Here is a 27,023-nt window from a genome sequence, read left to right on the forward strand (position 1 = left end):
GTGCTCCTCTCCTCTGTGTGAGTCTCAGAAAATGAAATACCAAGATACAGAATGATCACCTGGGCTTTTGATTTTTCAGGGAATGCTTTTTCCTGCATCAACTCATTGTCCTCCCCTCTGAGAAAGTATGCATCTGTTAAAGTGGAACATATAGTTCTGGAAATGTGTCGCCTACACGATGGATAAATCAGACTGAGCCTCTTTCCTGATGTAATGTCTTGGACAGATCCCTCCTGAGCTCCTCCACAAGAATTTGGAACAAACAAAGGGAAATCAGACTGCCCTAATTAGTGCACCCCATCATTTACACTGACTTCATGACTCTTATTTAATGCTACAGTAACTCCCAGACACGCTGTACATGTCCTGTGTATTGATAGGTAATATGAGGTAAAATACAAGAACGGGGAAATTTTAAAAATGCTTATGTAAGAAACTGTGGAAAACATCAAAATACTGAAATCCAGTTGTGGGTTATTATGTAATTAAAGTAGACAATATTTTTCAATCTCTTAAGCAATGAAAATTTAAAATATGCAATAAACCCTACAGTGCCATGTGTCTTGTTTATGGTCAGTTTAGGACTGCAGACTGTGCCAATCTGGTTTGGGCTTCGCCTTTGCCAAATTGAGAGAGAAGCTGTAAAGGAAACATTCCTAACAGTATTTTTCTGAGTAAATGCTTTCATCCTGAGCTTTATTAAAAACACACATAACTAATGCAAATGTAATAACAACATACCTCATTGCCAGCAGTTTGTGCAATATCATGAAGATATGCATAAAAATGCCATATAAAATCAAGATGTCTACTTACAGGAATTGTTAGACTCTCCTTAAGATTAAAAGGATGACAGTTTCTAGGGGAATAATTCACTCCTGCTCTCAGTATAACCCCTGTGCACTGGATGAACTAACCTCTTTTGAGTCAATCAAGTCACACCTACCTGGGATAAAAAAGTCCGACCCAAATAATCCATAATTAGATCCTCAGCTGCCAACACTATCAATCTCCTGAGGCCTGGGGTGGCCTGAGCTGCCCTCGTTCCCAGCTGCATTTCAGAGAACAGGATTCATTCTTGAAAGAAAAGATAAATTTTTCAGGCACGTGGAATACTAAAATAATGTTGTTGGACATTCATTGTCTTGAAGTATCTTAATTTGTTGCCATTAACATATAATCAGGAATCAGATGATGACCTTGCCAAGCAGAACAGCAATTATGTTATTGCTTATGCAATTGGGGGCTGCTTGCTGCCTTTTTTTACACCTTGAAGGGAAATTCAGAGGCTGTTCAAACAGATTTAAGATCCTTCATATCAGGTTCAATCTGCCAAAATCACTACCCAAAAGTTCAGCTGCACACACCATGTATACAAATTCATTTTTAGAAAGCCAGAAAACTGGATGAACACTGAAGTTATAAAATAATTAATTTCCCTATTATTCTCATATATTGGGTGTTTTAATATCTCTTACCTTTCAAGAACTTGATATTCTTGGGATAATTCAAATTTTACACTCTGTTTCCAGCACTATTTTTTCAGTGGTCATTACATAAATGTAGTGGTTAGATGTGGCTTTGAAATTCCACAATGATATCACTTAAAAATAAATATTTCCATTTTAGCAGCTTATGATGTAATTAAATGAAAAATGTTCCATGCAAAGATTTTCATTTTCTATAGAATCCCTTATTCACAGCACAGCCCTTATGACACTTAAATCTGTTTGAAAAAGAATATCTGATTGGTATCAGGTACAAATAAAACTCATTCCTTTCCAAAACCATCTGGATTAAATCCTTTCAAGCACTAACACACCGAGGCACACAGAATCCTTCCAAAGGATCAGAAGGCCCTCATACAAACTGCAGGGATTTTTTTTCCTCATTTCTATGGCATATGTTGTATCAGAAATCACAGTTAAAAGAAATTTCATGCTCAAAATGGAAATCTTTTCTCACATGTACCGCAGCCAGAAATTCCTGTGATGGCAGAATTAAATTTGGCGTTGTTCTCAAATGGTAAGGAAGCTACAATATGGAACAATTACCTTTTTTTTTTATTCCTAACTACAGAAATTGTTACTTTCTCTGAACATTTATAATCATCTTAAAGACTCATCAGTAGCTGTCAAAGAAGTCCATTGTCTCTGCCCAGAATTTCTTTTGAATTTTTTAGAGGAATTTGCATATGTGCTGATCTAGAAGAAATAATTAATCCCTTTTTTATGTAAAATGCAATGAGTGCAGCAGATGGGAAGCAATATTCACTTACAAATACATGTAAGCAGCATCTTAACCCCAGCTGAGATTGTTTTTGCCACAACACAGAAAGGTGGACTGCTACCAGGGGGCCACACCAAGCACATAATTTAAATTCCAGACTGGTCAGATTGGAAAGAGAACAATTTTGGTGATTTCAGTGTCTATCTTCTGCCAATATTTTTATTTTATGTCTCTAAAAATACCCCTAGAGGAAAAAAATCTCACTGCATATAACTTCTATCTGTTGAGTCATTTGGTTTGTTTATGAATCCTATGTAGAGGTGCAGTTTTCCAAAACGCCTCCTGCATGCAGAATAACTCCCCTCTGAACAGACTCTACCTGAGCATCAGGGAAACAAATAAACCTGTAGCTGAGGACATTTCAAGGACAAGGAAAATTACTGTTGAGAGGAGAATTATCTGATTTGGTTCGTGTTTATTTTTACTTATCTCCAGCAATCTGCTGTCCAACAGAAGATGCTTATTTGTAGAGGAGAAAACTGTCTCCTTCTTGGACTGATGCCCAACTGGAGCAACAAGAAGTACACCCTGAGCATGGATTAACTCATGTAACAGTGACCAGTGTTAGAGAAGCAATGGTTTGTATCATATATGTCAACCAGTTAAGGATAAATTCTTCATTTCTTCCCATCACGCTTCTTACCCACTAGGCTAAAGTCTGCCTTCCACCCAGAAGGTACATATTCCCTAGTAAAATATTCTACATATGAAATTTTAGAATTAATTATTCCCAAAGAACTTGTGTAGGGAAGCTCTAGGGTAGATCTCTGTTAATTTATTTTACACATGCTTGCTGCCAAGTTAGGGGGTTTTACAATTTCACAAGAAGTCTTCCTTTGAGGAATTGCTTAGAAAAATTTGTTCAGTTCTGGTGTGCTGTGATGAAGGAACAGCTCCAGGTTACCAGCTGAAGTAAGCCTGACTGCAGCAGCCTGGTGGGTTAAGAAGGTTAAGAAGAAAAAAGACCTGTTAAAATTTTTGCTGCAACTGAATCACTAAGAAAAGTGAAAAAGGGGAAAAATTAAGGCTATGCCTTTCCATCTGCTTAAGGCTCAACCCTTATTTTATTTCTCATGCAGTGACTTTGTCTTTGCAAACTCTTTCATGCGAGGCATTAACTAAGACTGAGTTACTGGTGTGCCAGTGATGGTATCCAGTAGTTACTGAATATAAACCCGGGTGTTTGTGTGCTCTGAGTCTTTGCCTCAGTAATATCTTTAAATATAATAGTCTCTGCCTGTTGGCTTGTTTTCTCATAGGGAGGGTGACAGAACATTTTGTGTTCTCTTATCTTCAATAGCAATGAAACAGGAGGAGCTCCACAATGCGAAACCAAATCTACTGCTATTAATACAACATCCCAGCCTCAGAGAAGAGATTTGTTTATTTATCAAAGCTAGAGATGCCTCTCTCTGACCTTTCTTGTGCTTGTGTGCTTTAGCTGGGAATAGATTCCTCAGAACTGGGTGCTCTTTTAAAAATATACAGTAAAAAACATACACACAACACCCCCGAAACAGAGCCCAGGCTGCAGCCCAAATTGCATGGAGTGACACACAGCTTTGGGTAGTTAGAATCAGTCTAACTAGGGCACAGTCCATATTCAGTTTTGATTCCTCTGCTAGAGCACGGAGATCAGTCAGCTCTCCAAAGCCCACTCTCCTTCCTCGCTGCCACTCAGCGACACGTTCTGACTATAACCATACATGGGCCCATTTTCTGTCTGAGGCCCAGCAGCTCCCTGCAGCCCAAGAAACCTGCCAGGAGGGATCTTCTTCTCTGCATAATTAAAAAGTGCTTCACACTGGAAGGTACTTGGTTTAAAAAAACCCAAACAAACCAGAGATTCTTTTCCTGGAATTCGCCTTGCTTTACCTGGGCTTTAAACCAGTGAGAATCATCACATACACAAATCAAACATTTTTTTAACTATCTTTTTCATAGTTGGTTGTGTTTAGTGACCGCCTGGACAACTTAAAATAGTATCTGGAAGAGTTAAATCTTGCATTAGCTTTAGGGATTCAACCTGGTTCAACCTCACAGACTCAGGATTTTTTTGTTAAGTTGGTGCATCTTTGGTTTAGCAAGAGCCTGGAGTTTGGTGTTCCTTGCTGGACAGCCTTGCACTGAAGTTCCTCAACTTTCTGCTCCTCAGAGGCAGCAGCCCTGCACCACAGCTAGCAAAAAGGAGTGTGGGTTGGCTCCTCAGCCCCTGAGTTGTCCAGCTCAGCACATTAATTCAACTTACCCCTAATTTTGGTACCTGCTCCATGATTGGTATTTTCATCTGAGCAGACTAATAATGACTTACAGAAGCAGATCTGGGAGTAGGAACAGGAAGCAAGGGAAGGAACTGGACCTACATGTCCTGATTCTAAAGTAATAACCATTAAACCATTTATAAAAGGGAAACAGCAGTTATGCCATGTCCTTCTCCAAGAGTTACAAGAGAAGGCAGCACCCAAGCCCATGGTTTGACAATGTCAATCACCTGTAAAATTAGAAGTAAGAGCCAAGAGTCCAAAACATGGACTGTCTTTTCTGTGTAACCACTGGGAAAAATTATCTATAAATAAAGCCTTCCAAATATTATTCTTAACCATACATCAGTCTGGAAGGCCAAAAACCTGTCTTTCATTACTCCATAAACTACTTCACACTTCTGAAGGAACTGGTTTAGGAGTGATGCATCCCCTCATGCTCTGACCAACTTCACACTTCCCTTTTTTTTCCAAATCTAAGTAACAGGCTTTGGAGACCTTGTCTGTATTCCTTCCTACTCAAGTCTGTTCCATCTGCCTGATCCCCTTGGTGACTTTATAATACTTCTTTTGTGTCACCACAACTCCTGCTGCCTCCCAGTCAAACTTCCCACACCGATCTGCACTCGCTGCTTTTGCATCTTCACTGTCTGCATCTGCAAGTACACGAATAAGGGCTTGTTTGTGTGCACCAAATTTACTGTGACCACTTTCACAGTTCAGGTTCAGGCACAGAACTCTGCACACACAGCAAAGCTCTTCTACATGGAAACATGTCAAAAAGCAGGAATTAGGGGAAAGTTCTGTGAGGAACCTGTGGAAAGGGGTCCCTCACCCTGCCTGATTAACAGCTGGGGCTTCTCCCTGGCAGCTGAGACTGGTGATGTGAGAGGTTAGGCAAGAGTGGGAGCAGATTCCTGTGGGGCTTCACCAGCCAAATTCCTATCTAGCAAAAGGTTGCTACAGCAACTCTGAGCCTCCTGAGATACAGAAATTATTGTAATGGTTGCTGAAATGCCTCCCCACTGCTCTGAGACAGGATAAGGAGAATCCTTCCCTTTGATACAGAATTGTTGCCCACTGCCACAGTTCACATCAGCTCTATACAAGCACCAGGTTTCCTGAACTTGCCAGGAGCTCATGGCTACTTTTCCCTTTCCCTTATTTACATGCAAACATAGAAATAATAAACCTAAACATCAGACAACAAGAACTACAGTTCCAACACCTTTTTTCCCATGGAGACTGTAAGAGAAAAAACAAATCATGTGGCAGAAGTTAATACACTGCTGAGTGGGCTGAACAGAATTTAGAAACCTGTACAAAGCCAAAATATGTATTTTTCAGAGTAGAGTTTGTGATTTTCAAAAACCACATAGATAGAAAAAAGCATAAATAAACCAAAGCAGGACAATACCCCTCAGAGCTTCTCAATGACTCAATGTCAGCAGGTTTTTGGCTGCCTCAGCCTGTGCTTATTTTCCTCTGGCATCTGTCCTGCTCACAGGTCGTTCAGTCCACTGGACTATGTAATAAATACCAGAGAGAGATGATGCTTTAGACAGAACAGGAACACTTGTGACTGAAACAGGTCCTGAATGTAGAATGGGGTGGCCTGAGGACAATGGGGACACAGAAACAGCAAGTGATGTACACTGTAAGTGGAAAAATTTTTACAGAACTTCTCTCATTTCCCTCCTTTTCACTTTTCAGCAACTCAGTTTGGTCTAGAAGCCAAAAATGAAAACAGCAAAATTGCTGGTCTGAAGTAGTACCTATGCTTACCTGAAATAACTACATGACATTTTTAAATATTTCTTTACAAACAGGAGTCATAACTTTTGTACAGAAGCCCAGTTTTAACCTGAGCATTACATTTTGGCCATGACAAAAAAGACTCGATTTCTCTGGGTATAAATCCAGTCAATTCCATGCAGTTACCCCCTGTTTGAATTTGGCCCAACATGCCTAAAAACCCCTTTGGGATGGTTCAATTCCAAGCATTGCACTAATCCAATATCCTGCAGCTCTGAATGCTGTGATATTTGGTGTCAGCACACGGCATCTGAGAATTTTGACACAATCATGGTGCCATTAATAGAGTATTTAATTGCTTTTTCACTTTTCACCAGGTTTGTGAGCTTTTGGATTCACACAGAAAAGCTTCAGAAGAAACCCTTCTTTCAGTGTGATAGAATATCTTGCTCAAGTCAGAAAATTTTTCTTTTTTACTTCTCTCAATTTAGTGTCTACTGTGAAGATGATTTTCAGAGATCAAGAAAAGCATATAATGTTTAAAACAAAACATTTGTTAACTAAGGATTTCCTGGATATTTCTGCTTTCTTATTTATACTACGTCCTGGACCTTGTGAAATCACTGTTTAAGTTTCAGTATTATTTATGGAAGCAAGCCTGTTGCTGTTTCCAGATCTCACAGAGAACTTTCAGTTTGCAGTTTCAGTACCAGGTGTATAGTCCTGGTTTAAATTAATCAACTAAAAAAGCAATATAAAATAAGTATTTAACCCTCTCACACCATGGGTCTTCACAGGTAGGATGTTTTTCTACCTCTAGGCTCTCTCATTGGAGTCAGCCTCCTGAGTCTTCAACCTTCCTCTTCTATGGCAATTTGAAATTTGGGAATGAACAGCCTTTTCAGAGCAGCAGAGGTAAGCACTAATTTTGGGGCTTTTCTGTAGTGCACAGAGAGAGATTTGAAATATTGCCCCCTTGGTTATACATAAAAAATACCAAAGCATGGAAAGAGATTCTAGGAAATGAACAAATTTTATGAGGCTTTGCATGCTGTCACTATTGATCAAAACTCTTCAATCCACAGCAGAAAGAGGCAGACAAGGCATAATTATTCAGTGCACTGGATGTGTGATAAATCATTATCAACTTCTGTGCTGTCAGCGTGACTACTCTGACTTAAGAGCCACGAGGGAAAAAACAGCTTCAAGTGGGACCCTCCTGAGCACATGGCCCTGGATTTGCAGGCTGTAGCACTATGTGCTGTCCCTCACATCTGCACAAACTGAGTTGCAAAGAGATTTAAAACATGAGCAAATCAGAAATCAACTTTTTAAATTCATTTGCGTGGGTAGAAGTGACCATGCATACGGAAAATTCACGTGGCTGCTCCAAGCAAGGCTAGAAATGGTTGCACAATAAGGACTACAATGAAAATTATGACAGCAGTAATAAGTAACTAATTTAAAACTCTGCTCAGGTGTTGCCTTACCTTGCAGTCCTCTTGCTGACACCTGTAGTTTTGTGTTACATGACACAGGATCACTGCTCAGGCTCCAGCACCACACCAGCACTGGGGAAATCCACTCAGGAGGCTCCTGGGATGACACACAGAGTTTGCAGTCTGATGATGATAGAAGGATGAAATATTGTTGTTTTCCAATGTTGTTTTTCTTTTAAACCTGGGGAAATGCATTCCTTAGTCTTTATTTAAAAGAGAAAATAATAGGACTTCAATATCAAGCATGCAGTGAAATTAGAAGACTTCAGTGTTAGGAAAAAAACAGGAAAAAGAAGCCAGGAATCTTGTAATTAAAGATGCCTTCAGGGCATATGCATGGAAAGGCAACCTTTATTCTGGCATTTTCTAACTTCAGTGTACTTGCAAATTATGCATATTTTGGCAAAGATTTTGTATCTGTAAAATGTATATATTATATATAGAACTGAATTAATCTCTGATACATTTTGCCTCATAAATACAGTTTCCTGTTTCCATGCTAGAATCTACAGCATTAACATATTCACATGCCAGTTGCTGGATTTATTCTTGATAATCCAAAGGCTGAGACTGGATGTGCTCAGCCTCTCCAAATTTCAATCTTATCTAGCATTTTTTCGGAGTCACCCAGATGAATTATCTCAATGTCCTGGTAAAGTGACTTCTCTTGTCCAGGGGCTCTGGAGATCTCCAATTTTTTTTTTTTTTCCCACATCTGACCCACAATTACAGGCTCAAATGCTAAGACTGATGAACAGAAGTTTTCTTCTTTTTCACTGATTTAATTTTTGAGAATGTGTAATGTTGTGTCAAGAATTTTTAAATAAAAGTAGTTTTAAAAACACTATGTTAGCAAGAGTGTGGTAAATTTATTTCAGTGTGCAACAAGCCACATAAAGAAAAAGCAACACAATGAATCTGAAAATAATCTTCCTGTAGAATTGGAAAAGTGGAAGAAAGGCTGGAGAAGGAGAAACACACTAATTCATCTCCTTGCAAATCATATATGACATATTCATCTGTACTTGAAAAGAGTATTTCATTCCCCAGGAAAAAAATGTTTTCTATAAATTTTTTCCCATAAATTAAATAAATGACCTAACAAATTATATTTAAAAAAAGGAACATATTTAACTTTTATTGCACTCAAATATTTAATTATACACATGGTTCATTTTCATTCATGTCTTCTCTCTGTAATAGAAATGTTCTGCAAAAGCAGCAAAACTGCTCTTTGCTGCTGCCTTCAAGTGGAAGTTTCTCTGTCTATTATGCAAACATTTGAGTCCCATTTAATTCAGTGAAAACTGAAGCACACAGAGTCAGGCACTGAGGCCTCTGCTGGACCCAGGAGCCGAGCACAGAACTGCAAACCCATCCCATGGCAGAGCACCAAGCACCCTCTGACAGGCTCAGGGAGCTGATGTGCTCACTGGAAACACCCCAGATGCCAAGAACACAAACCACGTTGGGATAAGGAAATCCTGACTGCCTCCAGGGAGGGGTTAATGAAGGATAAGTGTGTACATTTGCTGTTTGGTGCTCAAATAGCACTTCCTTATGACAGTATGCATTACTTAATCTGCAAAGGTCAATGGATTGCTCTTTAGTTCCTTCCAAATGCCTGTGCAATGAACTTTGTCATTTTTCATACACATTTCTCAGCAAAGAACTGGTGGTACAGGTTTGAGGCTTAAAATGCCTCTTCAGCTGCAAACACCTCTCACTGCACTGTATTTCCACACCCCCCCACAGCTGCAGAACTGTCAGAGTCACTAAGCAGAGACTCCCCTGTAGCCTCACTCTCAATTTCCACAGAACCTTGCACAAGCTAATCAATAAGAAGTAAAATTACTAATTTCCTTTTAATCCTCTTGCAATATAAATGATCAGCCAAAGTATTGAACGTGCAACACAAGTGCAAAGAGGTGAATGGAGATAATATTATCAACCTGCAGTGTGGCTGTGGTTTACAGCAGCTTATTCTGCATTAGATCACTTTAAAAAGAGGTGGAAATATTGCAGGTCAACAGCTTGTCCAAACTGCATAAATGCCCAGAGAATGGGATGAATGAGCACAGCCCTAATCCTGGGAGCTAAACCACACAGCTGCTGCTCCCCTTTCCCCATGCGGTGCTCCACTGGAACCAGGCGTGCTGCTGTGGACACCCAGACCCCAGGTTTGGGATATATTCTGACCCAGTGTGGATGGTTGGCATAGCACTGGAAATCTCCATGCAGCACCAGGACAGCAGGGTTTAACTTAGCAGGTAGTGGAATGCACAAGCACAGCACAGAGACAAGACTGGGGAATTAGGCTGCTGGCAAGTAGCAGCTGAAAGCTGATTGAGCACAACAGATTGGGCTTTCAGACTGGACAGATAGGCAGCAGCTATTTCAATGGAGTATTAACAATTTTGCTCTTAATTATTTCCAAACCTTCCAGCTCATGCAAACTCAGCACGACATGTATTTTGGCCTCAATTAATTATTTGTTGTTTCTGTGTGAATCCAGCTAAAAGAAGGCTGAGTGGTTTGTTGAGAATTTCTGCCTCTTTAAAATCATTCTCTTAAGTGCTTGGCTTACTTCTGCAAGCAGCTGTCATGTAAGTAACTGAATCTATGCCTCACAAAAATGGTCACTTTCTCCATTTCAACTGGAATTTCTTTCTGAAATTACACTGCCCTGCAAGACAACAAATAGTCACCACTCTGCCCAGTGGCAGGTGGAAGGCCATGAAACTCCAGAGCTAAATGTGGAAACTCTACGCCTTCAGAAAAGGGAGATTCCTCTCTTGCCTATCCTGCATCTTTCTTTCTAGTCTGGGAGAAGCTGACTTTGAGGCATTTCTATGTCTGGAATAGCTTTTTCTAGAATTTTCTGGAAGCATTTATTAGGAATTTTTCTCTCAGATCTGTTAGTCATGTGAAAGCCACAACAGCTGGTTTACCCATAAAAGAATAAACAATTACTAATAAAAATGTCAAACCCCTCCTAAACATCTCTGAAATAAGGGAATTATCTTCAAAAATATCTTCAAATATGCTTGAACAGACTGCTTTAACACAGCTATTTCCAGAAGTGGTCTGTTTTCATATCTGTACTTTCTATACATCCTCCTTAATACACATTTTGAATAAAATACCTGAGATCTCTCATCAATACTAATCCAATATGGATCCAGACACACAATAGCACTTGTGACAGATGGGACAGAATGTCCTACATGACATTTATTCAGCTTCTGAGAGGACAGACATATAAAGCTTATGGCAGCATAAAGTAAAAAAGGTTCATGGAGCCAACACATGGTCCAGTGTACAGAGAGTGACTGACACAAAGCCAACCCATCCCAAAATCTGACACATGTTTTCACTGTCATGGTAAATTTATAGCCTGAGATTTTTATAGTATTTTCAAAAACAACAACAATAACAACAACAAAAACTCAAAAAAACCCCCAAAAAACCAAAAAAAAACCCCCACCCAACCCAAAGCCCCCTTCAAGTTCTGCTTTTTATTTCACTGCACTTAAGAGAAGGAGAATGTCCTCTCATCAAATTGACATGAGAATGAGTTTAACTGAGCCTCTTTCCTAATCAGAATAATTGAATTGATGCTTCTTTGAGCCAAAACAGTAAAAAATAAACTACTGGTACTGCTTTGGTGTATAATGGCTTTCAGGCCTCTTGTTTGGATGATTCAGAAGGAATCAAAATGTACAGAAAGAGTAACAAAACCCAGTCTTGTGTCAGCCAGGATCAAACAAAAGGATTAACTGGCAAGTCATGGTTTCCAGTGGCAACCACAGTTTTTCAAGCAAATATTGTTAATGGATAGGATATGAGGGGTTTGATTAAAAAAAAAAAAAAGGACATCACATTTAGTAGGAGTTGAGATGAGCTGCATACATCCCATGCCACATGGAAAGACATCTCTTTACAGACAGCCAAAATGTCTGTACAGAAAGAAATATAAAAACAACAGAAGCTCTTTATGGCTGCCGCACATCCAGCATAAAATGGCTATGAAATGCCTCAAATTCCAGTATTTTAAGGCCTTAACAGGTATCAAAAAACCACCCAAAATTTGTCTCAACACATCAGAATACTGAATGGTCCAAGTTTTCTTATGGAAGATGAGCATCCCCAGGCTTTGAACCTGCCAGATTCCCACAGCTCAGTGACTGGACTCAGTGGTGCTTTCCTTTAAAAGTCACTTTAATCAGAGGAGAACTCCCAGCTTTGCAGAGCACCAGGGAATTCTGCACAGCAAATATGAATTAGCAAATCCACTTATCCCTTCCCACAGCTGTCATAAACAGGTGCTGCATGAACACAGGCCAGAAACAATTCACATCTTCACCATTCTCAATGAGATTTTCATTTGTCTTTCTTCTTAGCTTTTTTTCTGTGACATTTGAAATGAGCAGACTCTTGTATCTGCAGGATAATCAAGTTCACATTTGGGGATGGTACATGAACTCTACACACTGCCCCGAGACCCAGGCCTGAAGGAATTCCAAGTGTGCAGAGATGGAATATGCAAAGACAGGAATAGGAGGTGGTTTAACCCAGCAGGCAGGCAAACACCACACAGCCCCTCACTCACACCACTCTAACAGATACTGGCAGGAAAATTAACTCTGTCCCAGGCAGCACCAGGACAGAGGAGCATGGTGACACTGCTCACTGTGAGAAGGAAAGTGCATTTTTGGACTGGGGAGGCAGAGGTGCATGGAAAATGATGTGATTTGGAACAACATTGCTTCTCCCTCCCTTTGCATGGGTACAAAGAGCTCCACAAGTATTGTTCCAGTTCAGTGCTGCCACAACTCCCCATGTGAAGGCAGCACCAGCTAGAAGTGGAGCAGCAAGAATGTTGGTTGTGTTCTTCCAGTGCTGCAAAATTTCTGGCTGCCACACCTAAATTATTCCTGGAGTACCTGGTGCTCCTCCTCCCCCTCCTGCACGGCTGACTGAAGCTACAACGTGGCCCTCGTTTTGCAGCAAGTCTCAACAAGAGCAGTGAACAGTCCACAGAGTTCCTGGCACACAGGGCAGACGGGAGCAAGAACTGCTCCTCTTTTAGCAGTTGCCATCCACAAGAGATGGAGTTTATTTTCCAGTTAGGAACTCTGGATAAAAGCTATGAGCCCTGCATAGACAGTTTGTACTGCACCTTCCATTTCAGCTATAGATTCTAGAATTTGCAGTCAGATATGGCAGGACAATGTCTGATAATGCTTCTTTTCACTACTCCATTGAAGGCAACTTTATACAAATGTGTCCAAAAAGCACAGTGTGGTGCTGCATTTTCTTCACATTTTCAGCAATAAAATTTGATTATTTAATTTTTAATTTTATTTAATCATTCTCTGATATATTTATCTATAAATTTATATGTATTTATTTATCACTATATAGTAACTGAATTTTGTTACTAAATGCCATTAGTAGGGCAGAGACACAAAGTCCTTACCCACATGAACGCGTGTTAGAATTAGAACTGTATTTCTTAAAATTTTAATCCATTGTTGGTTAAGAAAAAAGTCAGAATCTTCATTTACTATGCACTTGGATTCTAAACATAATTTTGCCCAGTTCAAAGATCCTGTATTATGTCTCCAGCTGGCTTTTTCTTAGAGCTATACAGCTGGAGCACAAAAGTGTTCTGAAATGTCCCAACTGAATTTCAAATGAATATCAGAAATAGGCAAGGATATACATGATACATGCAGAATATGTGTCTAGGGAAATCACAGAAGATCTAGTTTCCACTAGTTGGTTATACATAAATTATTTAGGCAGTAAGCCTGTTGATTAGCTGGAGGCAAAGATATCTATTTTAGGTGTACTTATGGTCAGGATTAACTCATGAAGCTTGGATGGCATCTCCCATAAAATGGCTAAAATCGTTTCAGCAACCTCATGCAAAAATTAGATAGTCTCTTTCTCATCACTTTTTATATTTTTTAAAATTATTTTTTACTTTTCCATAGCAAATAGGACACAATTTTTTAAAATCATGTGATAAATGTCTTATAAAACCACACTAGAAACTATTTAGGGTGACAGGAGAAGAAAGAGGACTGGGAGCCAGGAGACCATTTCTATTTCTAGTTCTGCCATAGACTGTGTGACTGTGACTTTGAACCTCAGCTCCTGTTTTTGTGAAATGGGGATGACAATCCTGTTCTCTCAAGGATATTTTATAACATAACTTTCATTTCTTTAAGGTTTATAAAATGCTCGAGACCCTTGATTAGAAGCTGCAAATGCAAATAATTAATCAAGTCACAGTAAACAGTATCAGCACTACTATTATTATTGCTAATAATAATAATAATGTTTGTTAATGTTATTAATATCAAATTATAAGCTCACTAGCACTGTTCTGACAAAAAGCCCAACCTGCACAGAGCAGGAAAATCACTGTAGCTCACTTCTAGGAACAAGAATGCTGCCAGCAGAGTTTCAATATGAGACTAGGAAAGACTTCTTTAAGTTCTCCTTCTGAGCAATTGTAGGTGGTAAAAATGAATATATTTTCAATAATGCTTTGTGACATGGGAGCAGAAGCAGCTTTAAGAGCTTAACAGTATTTTTAAAATATGACTCAGGGGAGGTTTTCTTTTTCTAACAGAACTGGGGGAAAAAAGCCACCCAGGAGTTAAACAATCTTTTAGAAACCCAAAACCTTGAAATAGAACAAGAATTGTAGGTCAGGATAATTTGAGTTCACATGCAACATCATTGACATATAATAAATCTATGCATAAAAAAGCAGATGGCTTATCTTGGAAGCATTGAGTTCTGGCAGATAAACTGTAATTTCTGTTCTGTGAGTGATCAAAACCTACCACAGGTAATTTGGGAGCTTAAACCCCTTCGAAAACCTGTCATTTCTGTAAAATACCTAGATAGATTGCATTAAGTGGTAGAAATGAGGTGAGGAAATGGAAGCATAGGAGATCAATATAAAATTTATTCCACTAAAGAAAAACATGTTCAGGTTTGGTTAGAGTCACATTAATGGAGGATGAAGGCAGTCCAGCAGGTTTTTTTCCTCCTGAATAGCCCATGTTAGGAAGCATTTGTGAAAACCTTAGAAAGGTAGGGAAAGGTGACAGACACATTGTAATTGTACCCACTAATCTTACCACAAAAATATTGCCTTTTAAAAAACAAAACCTATGTGGATTGTGGGTTACACAGATTTCTGAGGGTTCAGACTGGAAGACTTTAACTGGTAAACCAAAAAGAGTATTTGGTTTCAATCCCTCATTTTGTCTTATTTCATAAGACAAAAAGAAGACAGAGAGAAAAAATAAATACCTCAAATGAATTTTATATTAAACAGAATTTTGGAAATTCTATTTAATATACCCCATAACCAATAGAGGAGATGGTTTAACAGCATACAAGAATTTTATCAGTGTCTGAAAACTGAAGTGTGATACTTCACTGTATTACTAATAACTACCTATGAGTTTGGAGGAAATCCTCCACCAGAAACACGGAAACTTCATCTTGTGTCATATCACAAAGTGTCAGAAGTCTGAGAAAAGTGGTAGTCATGTGCCATTAGTCCCAAACAATGCCTGAAAATGGAGTCATCTCCATGAGTAAGAAAAGCTGTTCACTCTTACATTATTGCTACTCACCTACATGGAGTGCATCTACATGTCTTCCCTTCAATCTTGAAAAGTCAGAGAGAGCGTGACTTTTCCTTGTGATTCAGCAAATACATGGAATGGCAGAAGCCTGTGCCATGGTGGGACTGTTCATGGCACTATGCAAGAACTCAGGAAAAAGGGAAATATTTATTGTTGTACAAACACTGATTAATGCCTCTGAAAGGATCAAGAGATTAAAAAAATCAAGTTTTAAAACCAAGTAATTCAGATGGTTCACTTAAACCAGAGTCTTACTGTACAAAGCCTGTGTAACTCCTTTGCTCAGGAATTGGTGGCCCATGACCACCAGTAAAGTAATTCAATTTTCTGCTGAGTGCACTCTCAGTATGAATCCTGCAGGTAACTACTACACAACATGATTACAGCTATGATACTCCTCACCTTGTTACAGAGAGAAAACACAGGGCAGTTCTGTAACACCCTACAAACAACAAACTACCATTTTCTAAACATTGTGCTTGGCCATGCAGCCCCCTAGAAGCTCCCAGCCCCATCTACAGAGAGCAAAACTGAGATCCAGGAGCCTACAAGGAATATTTACACAAGAAAAAAAAATGGCAGCAAGCTGCCAAATTAATCAGAATTAGACCATAATTAGATGGAAAAATCAGGTCACGATGAGATAAGAATTCAAATCATGTGGGTACCAACCAGTGCTTTATTTCTAAAGTTGCTGTGCATTTTTTAAAATAACAGTCCAGCTCATTTCTTTTCCAGGGAACTGACTCACCATCAAAATAAGGAGAAATTATTTTTTCAGATATGTATGATGGACGTTGGTTCTGATAAAATGTTTCTCCCTCCCATACACTAAAATCTCCTACTGACACCAGTATGGGATACACAGATTTTCCCAAGCAGGGAAATGGAGATTTTTGTGGCAAATACTCCTATGGAGTCTTCGGAGAGGAACCAAATGATCATGAATAAGATATAGAAATAAAATAAGAAACCTACCAAGCCAAACTGTGATCTCTCATGGTTACTGTCACTGAGATCAGACTCTGTCTCGCTGCCTCTTTACACTTCCAAGGCAGCAAGGAGCTCTTTGTGCAGGAACAGAGATCCAGTTCCAGAAATCCCCCAGCAGCAACCCTGTCCTTTGTGTTCACAGTCTCTCAGTCTCTGTGGAAGTCAAATTCTACCTGCTGCTGATACAGGAACAAGGAATAAAAATTATTCAGAATAAACTCAGATTATCTTAATTATCAACATTCAAACTCATATTTTATCACTTATTCCTCTGCTGGGTTTGTGTAACTGTTTCATCTCAGTATTTTTTGCATTTTGCTGTTTAAGCTATAAGCTTCCTAAAGGGGGAGAGAGGGAAAAAAACCCCTTGACATAATACCATGAATTCAAAGAGCAAGCTGACTGGAAAAAAATAGTTACTATATTTAAACTGCATTATCCTATGACAGAACTGCAGACTTAAAACCTTTCCACTTTGATACAGCACTTTTGCAGCATTTTAATATGCCTTAGTAGATTTCAACTGGCTGACACATTTTAATAACTGTAATTTCAGAGGAATAAAATAGTACTGTGGGAGGAAGAAACAATGCCGCCATTTGTCACTCATGAAGACTTGTATTTGAAATCAGCCAGGGTGATGAGAGCAGTGAGTTTGGTGGTCTCAACATAAGCCCCATTAGGCAATTAGCCAGTCTGCAAAAATCATGACATAATTTGGCACAATTAAGCACAATATTCTCACTTTGCAACATTCACTGAAAGAGATCCTATTGCAGGTCAGCATCCACGAGTTTTGGCTCAACAACTGGCATTTTATGTTGTGCTCTTCCATGCTGAGTTTAGCTCCACTCAAAACTATTAATCTTGTTTGAAAATTGAGCTACAAAACATATGTGTTTGTGTACAGCAAGAGACAATTCACATTATGACCAATAACTCTGCTGTGAATCTGCTCTGCAGCAGTAGGGATGACTTAATGTTATTGCAATTTGAAGGAAAGCATCCTGCAGTCCTCTCTCAGGCCAAATTCCCATTTACTTCAATTAGTAAGCATTACAGGAACTGTTTTAATGCTGCTGCCTGATGTGTTGGCTGCTTCTTCTTAATATATTACAGTGAAAAAAGGTAGTAGGCCAAATGTAAGAATCTACACTTCCATTACGTGCATGGAATCTCAGCAAGGCCAAAACTGCCCCATTTTGTTGTGGTTCTTTCCCAGGTACCACTTTAAGGAGTTCCACTCTAATGACAAACTGCAACTTTGCAGCAGCAAAATTAATTGATTTCCTTTCTTAAAAATGGAGAATGTAAAGCTCTTGGCACCACCTGGAAGCTTTCATGAGCTTGTTTGCTTCAAGCAGAGCTGAGGTGCTGTCATATTGATTTAGGTCAAAATAGCCATCTTTAGCTAACCATGTCCTTTAGATAACCATGTCCTTTAGATAACCATCTTCTTTAAGAGACAAGACAAATGTCCTGGAAAGCTTTATGAATCCTTGCAGAGCGGTGGGAAACAACACTGATTTCAACTCACAATTCTAAATTTGTATGATCTCAAGTGATGCCAAATTTAGCAGGTACTGCTTCTGATGCAGTGTCTACATGGGTATTTGTAGCTGCTTCTGCACTGTGCTGTCTAGACCATGAATTGTATCTGCAAATGTTTCTCAAATGTGTAGCTGTCAGAGGATTTGAAAGGGATCACCTGCAAAGGACTCCTCAGTGACAGCAGTGGTCCTGCACTTCTAGGGAAGGACAGGGAAAGGACTGTAAAGGAAATGCAGAGGTTATTCTGCCCTGGAAGAGAAAGAACTGTAGAACAGCCCTTAATTCAGTAATTCTCTCAAAATTCACTGAGCCATAATAGAACACGTGACAGAAATAAACACAGGCAAAGGACTGTGCTTCCAGGTTCTTTCCAGATTTTATCTAGGGTGGAAAAAAGGGGGAAGAATCAAGTTCTCTCTATTGAATGGACGAGAGAGAAACAACGAATGGGAGCTGACAAACTGTAGCTGAACTAGTGAACTCCAGAGAATGCCAGGAGTTCTCCAGGATTTGCTAGAATTCAGGCGCTGCCCTCCTAGCACCATTTCCTCCTGTTAACAAGTTCGATAGAAAGAACACAGTAACTACTTTATTCTGCCCTCTGCCAAGATCTAATAGCATGTGCCATGCCTCTGGTATGCTTAAAATAATTTTCCATAAGGCCTTTAGGAAACAGGCACAAAAAGGAAACCAAGAATGACATAGGAAATACAACACAGAAATACAAATAATATGAAATGTGACCTGGCTTTCTTTCTAGTACCATTTTGTTTTGGAATTGTTACAGATGCTTAATTGTAATACTTTAAAATAGCAAGAAAATGAAAAGCAGGGCTTTCAAGTCCATTACATGTGAACTTGTATATGAAGGCTAGTAAATATGCTTGTGTGAAAAAAATAATGCTTGGTAAATGTATTTTTACAAAAAAAACTTATATATAATCCAGGTTTTATTATTATGGTAGAAGAGAACAAACTACTCATAGAGATATATTGAGCTGTTACTGAAATACCTTAATTCAATTAGCTGGCATTATTCCATATGGAATTACTGTGGAAATAATGTATTTTTAATGTTGCATATGCATATGTACATGTTTTGGGGATGGTGGCATCACAGGTTCATGCCATATCAAGAAAATTATTAAAACTGGTTTTAAAATTACAGTAAATTGTATAAATTATATGCACCTGTCATGTTGACATTCCTAACCTCTGTAACAGGCTTAGTCTGTTTAGGTGTAGTGTAAGGTATGAAAAGCAACATAACTGTACTGATGCAACATTTGGCCATGCTGATTAATCCTGCTGATAAGCAAGATGAAATTAATATGGGCATGGCATGGAATAAGTGATTGCCTTACCTGAACTAGGTCATCAGATCTAGCTCAGAAATTTTCATTCAGAACTGCCCTGTGAAGTGTAGGCTGTCAAGTTATCCTTCCTTGGACCTTGGCCATTCACAGAGGAACATTTTTTGAGCAGTTGCACTTTTGTTAGAAAAGATATAGGGTCACATATACCCTAGAACACCATAATTTTACATGGGCTGTCCCCTCTCCATCCCTTTTCGAGCACAGAGGTAAGCTATGTCATTCCAGATCACTTTCTTATAGTGTGGTGCTGTGGGTGGTTTGTAAGTGGTGGAAATGCAGATTGTAGGTAGGATCTGCATTTATGTAAGCCAGCACACATGTAGGGATCAGCTCTGGTATTTGCACAGGCATATGTACACAGGAACATTGCTTGGAACCAAGTTTTGAAGGTGTTTATGCTGATCTGCTCACTGCGTTGTGCGTGTATGTTGCAGGTGTATTAATGTCACTTGGCGCTGATTTCTCTTTGGTTTGTGTTCACTGTGAGATTGGATAGATCAGTCAATTTTTGTGCTCCCTCTCAGTTCCTGTGCCAGGGCTGAGCCACGGTGCTGGGGAAAGCTGGTACCTCACCCCACAGCCGCGCTGAAACCACAGCGTGCAGGTTAATCCTCCTCACGTTATCACCGGAGCTGAGTGTGCTGTCACCGGCAGCTGGGGACACTGCTCAGTGCCAGCAGGGCACGACCGCTGGGCAGTGACCCCCGCCACAGCACCCAGGCACGCGGCCCTCACCTTGCACACTCGCGATGCATGAGGCTCCTGTCGCGACAGAGGCCGGTGCAACCCCACAGAATCACAGTCTTTAGGGCTGGAAGGGACCCTGAGATCACTCAGTCCAACCCTCTGCCAAGGCAAGGTGACACAGGAACGCGGCCAGGTGGGTTTGGAATGTCTCCAGAGAGGGAGAAATCACGGCCTTCCTGAGGGAGTCTCACCCTCACACTCTGACCGGATGACGCTCCTGTCGCGCCAGAGCGCGCCAGCCTCAGTCACCCTTTGCCTGGATGATGCTCCTGAGGCGGGGGCCAACCCCACACTCACCCCTGGACTGGATGAGGCTGCTATCACGACAGGGTGAGGGCAGTGCTCACAGGCCGGCTGGCGCTCCTGTCGCGACACGCACCGCTGCAGCTCCGCGCCAAGACCCCAATGGCGGGCAGCTCCCCTCAGGCCGCCCCGTCCCCCTCACGGCGGGCTGGGGCCGGGACAGGAGCGGTTCCCGCCGGGGCAGCAGCGGCGGGAAAGACGCCACCGCAACTAGGGGGCTGTCCCCGTGCGCAGCGGGAGCGGCTCCACCGCGGCGTGAGGCGCAGCCGCCGCCGGGCCCCAGGCTGGAGCGCGGGCGGCAGCGGGACCGCGCTGCGCAGGGGCCGCGCCGCAGCCATCGCCTCCGCCCCGCGGGCGGGGCCGCCAGCCCGCCCGCCCCGCGCCCCGGCCCGCCAATGAGCGGCGTCCACATGCCGCGGCGGCGAGAGAGCGCCGGGCGGCCCCCCGAGTTACATTAGAGCCGCCGCCGCCGCTGTGCGACCGGAGCGAGCGGAGGCAGCGGCGGGCGCGAGGGAGCCCGAGCCGTGACGGCGACAGCGGCCTGGGCCGGCCGGGGGGGAGCGGGCTGCTACAGAAGGAAGGAAGGAAGGGGGCGATCCTGACCCTTCGCGGGCAGCGGTGCAGCTGCGGTTTTTTCTCCCCCGCGCCGTTATCGCCCTCCGTTACCGGGGGCGGCTCCGAGCCGCTGAGGCAAGCGGAGAGGCCGCTCGGCCACCTGGACGCGGCCCATCCCCGCAGGGACCCGCCGAGGCGACCGCGGCTCCGGCGGCCCGCGCTCTCCCCGCCCGACGTCCCTGCCGGAGAGGCGGCTCGGCTCCCTCGGAGGCGTGAGGGGTGGGAGGGGGGTGGGGGCTTTATTTTTTAATTTTTTTTTTTTTAAGGGCAGCTTTCCCTATTTTTTTTTTTAATTTGTTTTCTGCCCCTTCCGGCCTCCTCCGCGAAGAGAGAGGTGTGCTCGGGCTCCTCTGCCGCGGGAGACGGTCTATGGTGATAGCACGGGGGTGGTGAGGGCTGAGGAGGGGTCTCGCCGCCGCCCCCGCCGCCGCTGAGGAGGAGGAGAGGGAGGAGGAAGAGGCGAGGCACGGCACCATTTGCTGCTCCCTGCCCCAGCCATGGAGAACGCGCACACAAAGACTGTGGAGGAAGTTTTGGCTTATTTCGGCGTCAACGAGAGCACCGGGCTCAGCCTCGAGCAAGTGAAGAAGCTGAAGGAGAAATGGGGCTCCAACGGTAGGTGAGGCGGCCCCGCCGCGGCGATGCTGCCGCCGGCGTTCGCCCTGTTCCCCCTCTGCTCCCTTCCCCAGCCCTCTCTGCTCTCCCTCATCCCTGCCGGGCCCTGTGCGAGGCCTAACGCGTGTGCACTGGCGAAGCCGGCATCTCTTCCAGGACCCGGAATAGGAGCGAGGGAGAGAAGATGGCTGACTTGAACTCCACCTCGTGGGTTTCTTTCAATCCCGAGCTCGCAGGGGCTGCTCTGGGGAGGAGGGTGTCACCTCCGTTCCCTTTCACCGTAACGGTGGGAAACCTTCTTCCATTCTGAAATGAAGCGCTTTGGCTTTTAGGATTTGCCTTTTTTTATTTTTTCTTTTTCTCCCGCTCCCGTCTTGACCTTCATTTTCCCCAGCTTTTTAGTGCCTTTCAGCCCCTTATTTTATAGTCTCGCCAGTCGGGACACAAAATTCAGTCGATTTTTTAAAATCCTCACTTCTTGGCTGTCCTAGTCCCTTCTGAACTCCCTTTGCGTTGTGTAAAAATGAAAATCTATGAGAAGATCACACGGTGGAGGTGGTTTTTTAGCTTTAACACTGCTTTTATGCCTCTTGGGTTACTAAATCTAGTTGCAGGAACATAAAGGGGAGAGCAGAAATAAGGACATACCCTTAAAATGGAGGAAAGAATCTGAAATATTTTTAACCAAGTTTGATGGTTTGTGTTTTGAGTTTTTTTTTGAAGTGAATGTGGAGGAAAAGCTTTGTCAGAAAGCGTTTGAAGAGCGTTTTGAGCCTTTGACCCTTTGTGTGCAGGAGCAGCAGAAGTCCCACAGCTGGCTGGAGTGATGACTTGGCTGAATTATAACCCTTGGCACCTTCCTGCGAACCTTTATGTGTCTTAAAATGCAAAACTCTCAGGCCCATTCACACCCTGTGGTGAAAAGAGCAGCCTTAGTGGGGATTTCAGCGTGTCTGTCAAATCCAACCCAGCTGAGCGTGCAATTTAGGAAGAATATCTGGTGTGGATGCCTGATAATTCTCTAATGTGTTTCTTCGATGGTTTCTTTTCTTTCACATGCTTCTTGGAAAAATCTTCCACTGACAGAGCTGCCGGCAGAGGAAGGTGAGTATGGTTATGAAACCTTCTGCTAATTCTTGTTGATAATTCATTTCTGTAAATGTGTGTGACTCAATGGCTTTGTTACATATTGCAGGAAAAACCTTACTCGAGCTTGTGATTGAACAATTTGAAGACTTACTTGTTAGAATTTTGTTGCTGGCCGCTTGCATATCTTTTGTAAGTATGATTTATTTCTTTTTTTTTTATTTCCTAGGACTCTGTATAGCAGAGAGACATATTCCAGTGTATATGACCTGTACATACTGAAATTATTCTTTTTTGCTGGATAGATGCAAGATTGCTGTCTCTTAAACTAGTTCCTTGTGATGAGGTTTCTGTGTGCTGGCCAACAAAAATTCTGGGGAGTCTTTCATTGCATGAGTCATAAGTACATAACTACACCAGACAGGTATTTTAAAAAGTGCTTCTCATTCAACCCCGTGTGCTTCTCTGAGGTGGGATTTCCCAATGCTGCTGTTGGCTTTTAAAACTAACCTTGAGTAAGTAAGCGTTTAACTGGACATTCTTCTTGCCTTTGGGTTAATCTTTATCAAGCTCAATGTATAATCATTGGAAGACATTTTTGGATGCAAGGCAGACTGTAAATAGAATCTACATGGCGAATATTCCAGTTGCCTTCCCTTTCTGATAATAGCAAGGTGACAGTTGTTGCTTTTGACAGTGACAAGAATGTTGACGGCTGTGATGGCACCATTGTTGACCAAATTTGGTAACTGACCTTTGGATAGTCAAGTCATTAAATGGACATCTTGGTTTGCACGCAGGACTAAAAGAACAAGAACATTTTTAACTTTTTTTTTTTTTGTAAAAAAAAGTATGATTAGGCAATCACATTATGTCTAAATGGTATGTGCTTGCTAAAAAACTGGAAAACGGAGTGAAGACTCAGAGAAGGAAGGTGAAGGCTGGACAACAGAAACAAAAGCTTGCAGAATATTAAATTGTTTAGGTAGGGAGTAAAAGTTTACAGTAGACTTTGCCCTGGAGTTGTAATTAACTACTTGAAAAAAAATAAATGCTGCAGCTCTTGGGGGGAGTGGAAATTGTGGTGACTCTTTAGCTAAGGGCAAGCTAATTAGGATGGGCAGAGGAGAATGTGCTCTGGAGCTGTTGTGTGGTGGGGGAAGGGTTGCCCTGGTGCTGCAGTTTGTGCTGTGCTGGGATCTGCTCTCCCCACACCGACACCTTCCAGAGGGCTCTGGCTTTCTGTAATTCACCAGTACCAGCTGAGCAGTGCCTCAGTGACATCAGACCTGACCATGGAGACAGATGTGCTTCACTCACTCCTCTGTTTCCTGGAGAGGAAATCAGGCTGGCTATTGAAAATTGAATAAACAGTCATTGAAAAGCTTTTTTTTTTTTTTTTTCCCCCCTCTTCCTCACAGAGGGTGAGAAGGGGATGTCTTTTTGTTCCTGAAAAGTCAGGAGTGTTTCTGTCATCTCATGAGACAAATTACAGTACAGAAGTTTGTTAGCTTTCCATGCCAAAGTAAATTAATTGTTTTTATTACAAACAAGTAAGTGAAAAATCTGATTTCCCAATCTCAAGCTTTGATTACTGAGTCTGAGTAAGTATGAGACCAGACTGACAGAGGTCATAGAACATGCACTGCTAAGTCCTCTTGGAAAACTTGATTAGTAGCTGAATTCAGTTGCTTTTTTCAGTATGGTTAATTTTTCTATCTAATTAAGAGGAGACTGTAGTCTAATGGACTGTGGGATAGATCTGGGTTTTCTGCTTCTGTTCAGCTGATATGGTACATGACCTTGGGCTACTGCCCTGTCTTTTCTGCCTTCTATTTTGGAGCTACAGAGGCACACTAAATTGATGTTAGAAGTAAAGATGTTTCTCTGGTGAAAAGTAAAATCCCTCTAGATATATTATAATTTTGGTACTTTAAAAATTCTTCCCCTTTGTGTTTGTTTCTGGTGTTTTCTTTGCTCAGAAGGTGATCGTGTTATCTGTTTTTCTTGGGTTTTAACACTTTTTCTTGATGAAAGCATAATACAGACTTTTGTAGTAGCTGTAAAGCACCACTGGATATGTTGATACAAGGATTGCATTACTGCAAAAATAGGATGTAATTACATCACCTAAGTTCTGGTGTTCTTGACCAGCTGCACATTGTCAGTTTAGAAAAATTAAGATTGAGGTATGAGAGAGAGGATCTCGAAGTATATAGATAATTTTGGTTTTTTTGGTGTTGAGGGAGTTTTTATGGTGGTTGTGTTACAATCATAAATCATATTAGTTTCTTGCCGTTAGAACTGCCTGCACAGCAACACACATCCGTAACCTGCACTGGGTTTTGTGCAGAAACATCCCTTCTTATGTAGAACAAAAACTTGTGTTCAGAGTGCCTTTTGTGCCCTCTGCTCTCACACTGCCTGTCAGGTACGTGTCAGTGAAATAACTCAGAGCAGCAGCTCAATCTGTGTCAGCCAGGCTGATTGCCGGGGTCAGATGCTGCGTGTTTGTGGGCTGTGGATCCTGTGTCCTACATTCCAGGTCAGAACTGCTCTAAGGGATGTGCCTGGTTAGTCAAACCCTTAAGTATGGCTTTTGAAGAGAAACAGTGTAAATAATTTCTGATGGTGAGTAAATGGATCTCTGCATAGACTTGTCTTGGTCTTTTGTTGGATCCGTGAAGCCTCTGCAGAAACGAACCTGTGGAGTGTGTTCATGACTTTTAATTCTTGATACTTGTGTAGCATGTGCTCGCATCTACAGTGTTTACTGAAAAGAGCAGCTTGCTTTGCAGTATAAATGGTTTTGACAGGTTGCAAAACGTGAACTGCATCTGATGTGGAATAATTCCTTGGTGAAGTGTGGCTGCTTTAAGCAGTGGTGTGTGCTGAACTCTGCAGTCTTGGCTCTGCATCACACAGTAGACTTCCTCCTACAAGGTGCAGCGTAGGCTATAAACTACCAAAACTTGAAGTATTTGTACAGCATCCTAAGAGCGTTCCCTCCCCTCGGTTACTCCTTTAATTCCTAAGCTGACTTAGAAGTGAATGTCCTGAGAATGTTTTCTAATAGCGTTAGATATCTGTGTTTAGATTAAAACAATACACTGTGCTTTAGCCAAGAGATTGTACTAGCCTGTAAATTAGCATGAGTACAACCTAGCTTGTGGTAAAAGGTGAGCAAAGGTCCCCTTGGAGAAGTAGGATGTGTCAGTAACAGTGTTGCAGGCTTTGCCCTGAAATCACCCCAAAAGCTACCTGTTAAGGTCAGCAGCAGTGAGTGTGTGGCACAAGATAAGGGTTGCTGCAGAACGTGACGCTGACATGCTTTTAGCTAAACTTAGATTGCTCATTAGCATGAGGGTAGGGGTGATAAAAATGTGAGACGTCATTGTGATTCCATTTTATGTTGCAAAAATTAAACTGTGGGTGACAGGTATCTTTTTTTCCTCTTATTGCTGTAATAATATATTTATTTTCAGAAATACAGCTTAACATTGATGGGTGCTTACAATCTGTGAGCTCAGTAAAATTCTTAATTTTGCGCTTATACATGTGGTCAAGAGGTTGGTTTGTGTTTGAGATTTTTTTCCTCTGACCTCCTTGTGTAGCAGACAAAAATCTCTCCTGAATCCTGAAACTAAAATTGGGAGGTTTTTCTTTTATGTTACGTGGTGTTCAGTATAACTGACATGGATGGAACAGGACTACTGAAATAGTTTGCATCTGCTTACTTTTAAATTAACTTGTACTGAAAGGAGAAATCACTGAAAGAGGAGTTTCTGAGCAGGAGTTGATATTCAGTTGATACGTTTCCGTTGTCAAAATGAAAACCAAACAAAAATCCCTGTTTGGTTGCTGACAACAAAGCATTTGCTTTTCCTCTTCAGTGGTGAGCGGGTCCAGCCTGCTGGGCAACACAATTCTGTCTCCAAACTCCCAGTCTCCAATTCAATTGTTGTTACTTAATGATGCATAGTCATCTGAGGTAACTTGTGTCCGTAACTTCCCTGACAATAGAGATCCTTCACTTGTAGAAATGGAAAAAGCTGCAAGGGCACTTGTGCTGTTTCAGCTGCTTCCATCAGCGCTCACCTCATTGCTGGCTGACTTTGGCATTGTACCTCTGTCCCCTTTTTACAAATACAAGTGCTGTTTGCCTGTCATTGTGTATCTTTTGCCTCAGAGTCTTGCAGGTCCACCCCATTAGGCTTTGTTTAAAATAGGCTCTGCAAGCCATAGCTCTGGCAG

The 27,023-nt window shown here is 41.6% G+C and overlaps 1 protein-coding gene and 1 long non-coding RNA gene across 13 annotated transcripts in view; one reads left to right on the top strand and one right to left on the bottom strand.

Moving 5' to 3' along the window:
- The window catches only part of LOC115497352 (uncharacterized), a 76,502-nt gene extending 55,760 nt beyond the window's left edge, over positions 1-20,742 (bottom strand). For 7 of the 11 annotated variants that reach the window (XR_012058440.1, XR_012058448.1, XR_012058445.1 and 4 more), the window contains exons 1-4: positions 20,139-20,742; positions 16,462-16,652; positions 7,796-7,985; positions 947-1,077 (exon numbers count right to left, since the gene is read on the bottom strand). This is a non-coding gene — a long non-coding RNA (uncharacterized lncRNA). The remainder of the gene's footprint in view (positions 1-946; positions 1,078-7,795; positions 7,986-16,461; positions 16,653-20,138) is intronic. The other 4 variants (XR_012058447.1, XR_012058441.1, XR_012058439.1 and 1 more) reach the window with 3 other exon arrangements.
- A 123-nt stretch (positions 20,743-20,865) lies between these two features.
- ATP2A2 (ATPase sarcoplasmic/endoplasmic reticulum Ca2+ transporting 2) overlaps positions 20,866-27,023 on the top strand; it is a 43,694-nt gene continuing 37,536 nt past the window's right edge. The window contains exons 1-3 of one of the 2 annotated variants that reach the window (XM_004176420.6): positions 20,866-21,683; positions 22,770-22,787; positions 22,879-22,961. In XM_004176420.6, coding sequence (XP_004176468.1) covers positions 21,566-21,683; positions 22,770-22,787; positions 22,879-22,961 — 219 coding nt within the window. In that variant the 5' untranslated portion in view covers positions 20,866-21,565. The remainder of the gene's footprint in view (positions 21,684-22,769; positions 22,788-22,878; positions 22,962-27,023) is intronic. The other variant, XR_012058436.1, reaches the window with a different exon arrangement.

The sequence above is a fragment of the Taeniopygia guttata genome, chromosome 15, assembly GCF_048771995.1.
Source record: "Taeniopygia guttata chromosome 15, bTaeGut7.mat, whole genome shotgun sequence".
Lineage (NCBI taxonomy): Eukaryota > Metazoa > Chordata > Aves > Passeriformes > Estrildidae > Taeniopygia > Taeniopygia guttata.